Source organism: Montipora capricornis, chromosome 9, assembly GCF_036669925.1.
Source record: "Montipora capricornis isolate CH-2021 chromosome 9, ASM3666992v2, whole genome shotgun sequence".
Taxonomy (NCBI): Eukaryota; Metazoa; Cnidaria; class Anthozoa; order Scleractinia; family Acroporidae; genus Montipora; species Montipora capricornis.
The window spans coordinates 30,980,375-30,982,874 of record NC_090891.1 but is presented as its reverse complement, the minus strand read 5'-3'; the positions used below and the strand labels follow the sequence as shown (position 1 = coordinate 30,982,874).

The window sequence follows — 2,500 nt, the reverse complement described above, 5'->3', positions numbered from 1 at the left end:
GACTTTTAAACTCGCGTTTTGCATATATAATAAGCTGCGTTCACACGCTGAAATTTTAAGCTAGTGAGCCTCTGACGTCACTTTTCCCTGGATCCAACCGTCTGAGGTCCAATCGGTCAGTTTTGAACGTGAGTAATGGCGGACCGTGAAATACAAAACTTACACTCAAAGTAAACGGCCTTTGGATAAAAATAAAAGTTCAAAATTTTGCCAGTCAGGTGTTAAACAAACACACTTTCAAAATTTGAAGGAAAAAGGGAAGTGGTTTTTTTGATCACAGGGGCACTTTAAAGTTATTGGTAAGGGCGGAGTCGAGAGGGAAAAAAACAGAAACAGTGGACCCTAATTGAAATTAGGGTATGACAGCGAATACCAGACAAACTATTTGTTCATTTTTGTCGTTAGCCTCGCGATTGGATGCCGATTTCGTCGAAGAAGAGGATGTCGATGTAGAAGGCTATGAAGATGACGAAGCGGGCTGTAAGCAAGAAAGCTTTGGATCTCAACAGCGGTTCCTAGAAAGCGAACAAGATTCACAGGATGCGAGTCAATTCGAGAGCATTTTACTTCAAGATCTAGAACACAGTGAAAGCGAGAGCGAAGAAGATGATTTCCCTTTTGGTGACGGAGATGATGAAGATGACGAAGATATCGAAGAAGAGCAGATAAACTTTTCGCCTGGTGCCGAAGAAAATAGCAACAATGGGTAGATTTTGGATCGCGTTTACTGCAAAGGGCAAACGTCAATCTGAAATTTACGTTTTTCTAAAATGGAAGAAACTAGTTTGATTATAGCCTATTTTTGCCTGTAAGCTCCAAATATCGAGCAACTTTTAAAAGGAGCAAGTCGAATAAGAGCCTGATAATTTTCACGCTTTAGTGACAATTAGAAGCCTGCCCTTTCACGTTAACAAGATGCTACAGATTTGAACCTCTCTAGAAATTCCGTGGACACGGAAACGGGAACTTTTCAGGAAACGAGATTTAACACAGAAATTGTCTTTAAGATAAGACTTCGCCTCTCTTGACATAGTAATACTATGTGGACAGACAGTGAGATGCATGTGTTTCAGTGGCATCCATTTTTCAGTTCCCAGAGATAAAAAGAAATGACTCCCGATAAGGCCAAATTGTAAAGATAATCGGTCTTTAGTTTTCGACCAAAAAACTGTAAATACACAAACGCGTTGTAAGAAAGTGTAAATTGGCTCGAGAATTTCGAAAGAGATCGCCCAGCTTTTCCCTTCCGGCTCTATTTTTAAATCCTCCCCACACTTTCACTGAGTCAGTTGGATATGCAAAGGGCCTCCTGTTAAATAAAGTTGTGTTTATCATGAAAACGAAAGTTGTTTTTTTGCTGACGATTTCAAACACTTTCGAATGAAAAAGAGTATAAAACGCAGTTTAGTGATAACTTCAAGTCTTCCGCCATGGAGCGATTTCTTCACATAACCCGGCTTTATTGCATTTAATTAACTGACAAGCCTCCATTGCATAACTATATTTATCTGCATGCAATCATTTGCACAGAACAGGCAACGATGTTTTCTAGTCGCCTTTAAAAGCCTTCAATTACATAAGAGCTCATGGCGTGACCCGTTAGGTGTTGAAATCTGGGTAGAGTTCGGTACAAATTAACATAAAGGTTTAACACCTTCGCTGCCATCAAGGAGTCTTCTTAGTCTTCTTTAATACAACACACCAGTTTCCTTTATCGTAGTAATGTTTCTCGATCAGTACATCGTCAAGCTGATTGCAAAGATCCCGGAGTTCGCCATCTTGGAACACGTGATAATACCTATGAAACACTTGGCCTTTGGCGACATCATTGTTATCTTCATTCAGTTTCCCTTGGTTTTTTTGCTGTTTCCCCTGTCCGCTATATTTCCACGGCACAAACAAGTCTTGTTGTTCAAATAAATCGCGATTGGCATTCACACACAACCTTGACTTGAGGTGATCATTTGCATATTTAGATTTGCTTGGAATATTAACTTTCCCGTCAGGAAAATGCTCATCTTCTTCGCCTTCTTTCCATGATTCTTCTTTATCTTTTCCGTTGTGTTTCATGCTTTCACGTCCATTAATTCCTGCAAAGTCGAGTTCTTTCAAATTGCTCCTTTTCACTTTTTTAACTTCCTGCTCCAAAGCCCACACATATACTAGTACCTGTCCACCAGGCCGTGTAATCCGAACCAGCTCTCTGAGGCCTTCCAGACGTCGCTCGGCTGTTGAGAGATGATGAAGGACGGCGATACAGAGAGAAACGTCAAATGCATCTGACCTGAAGTAAAACGCACCAGTTGCATTAGCTTGGCGAGCTATCGTTACCCTCGTCAGTAACCATCGCATTGTCCTCCAGTCGAGATAACGGCAGTACTTTCTCCTCAGTTATTTTAAGACCCTGACTGCAGGGGTTTAAATAACTTTTGAAGTAGATGCCTGGGCATAAATTTCTGACAAACAGACGGCGGTATACCGCCGGTGACCACCTTCTAAG

General features: G+C 41.1%; 2 protein-coding genes across 3 annotated transcripts in view; one reads left to right on the top strand and one right to left on the bottom strand.

Moving 5' to 3' along the window:
• LOC138014948 (transcription initiation factor TFIID subunit 1-like) overlaps positions 1-1,345 on the top strand; it is a 37,111-nt gene extending 35,766 nt beyond the window's left edge. For both annotated transcript variants that reach the window (XM_068861844.1, XM_068861843.1), the window contains one exon: positions 406-1,345. In XM_068861844.1, coding sequence (XP_068717945.1) covers positions 406-710 — 305 coding nt within the window. In that variant the 3' untranslated portion in view covers positions 711-1,345. The remainder of the gene's footprint in view (positions 1-405) is intronic.
• A 98-nt stretch (positions 1,346-1,443) lies between these two features.
• LOC138014950 (alkylated DNA repair protein alkB homolog 8-like) overlaps positions 1,444-2,500 on the bottom strand; it is an 8,201-nt gene continuing 7,144 nt past the window's right edge. Inside the window, exon 6 of the mRNA XM_068861846.1 lies at positions 1,444-2,284. Within this exon, the coding sequence (XP_068717947.1) occupies positions 1,666-2,284 (619 nt within the window). The 3' untranslated portion in view covers positions 1,444-1,665. The remainder of the gene's footprint in view (positions 2,285-2,500) is intronic.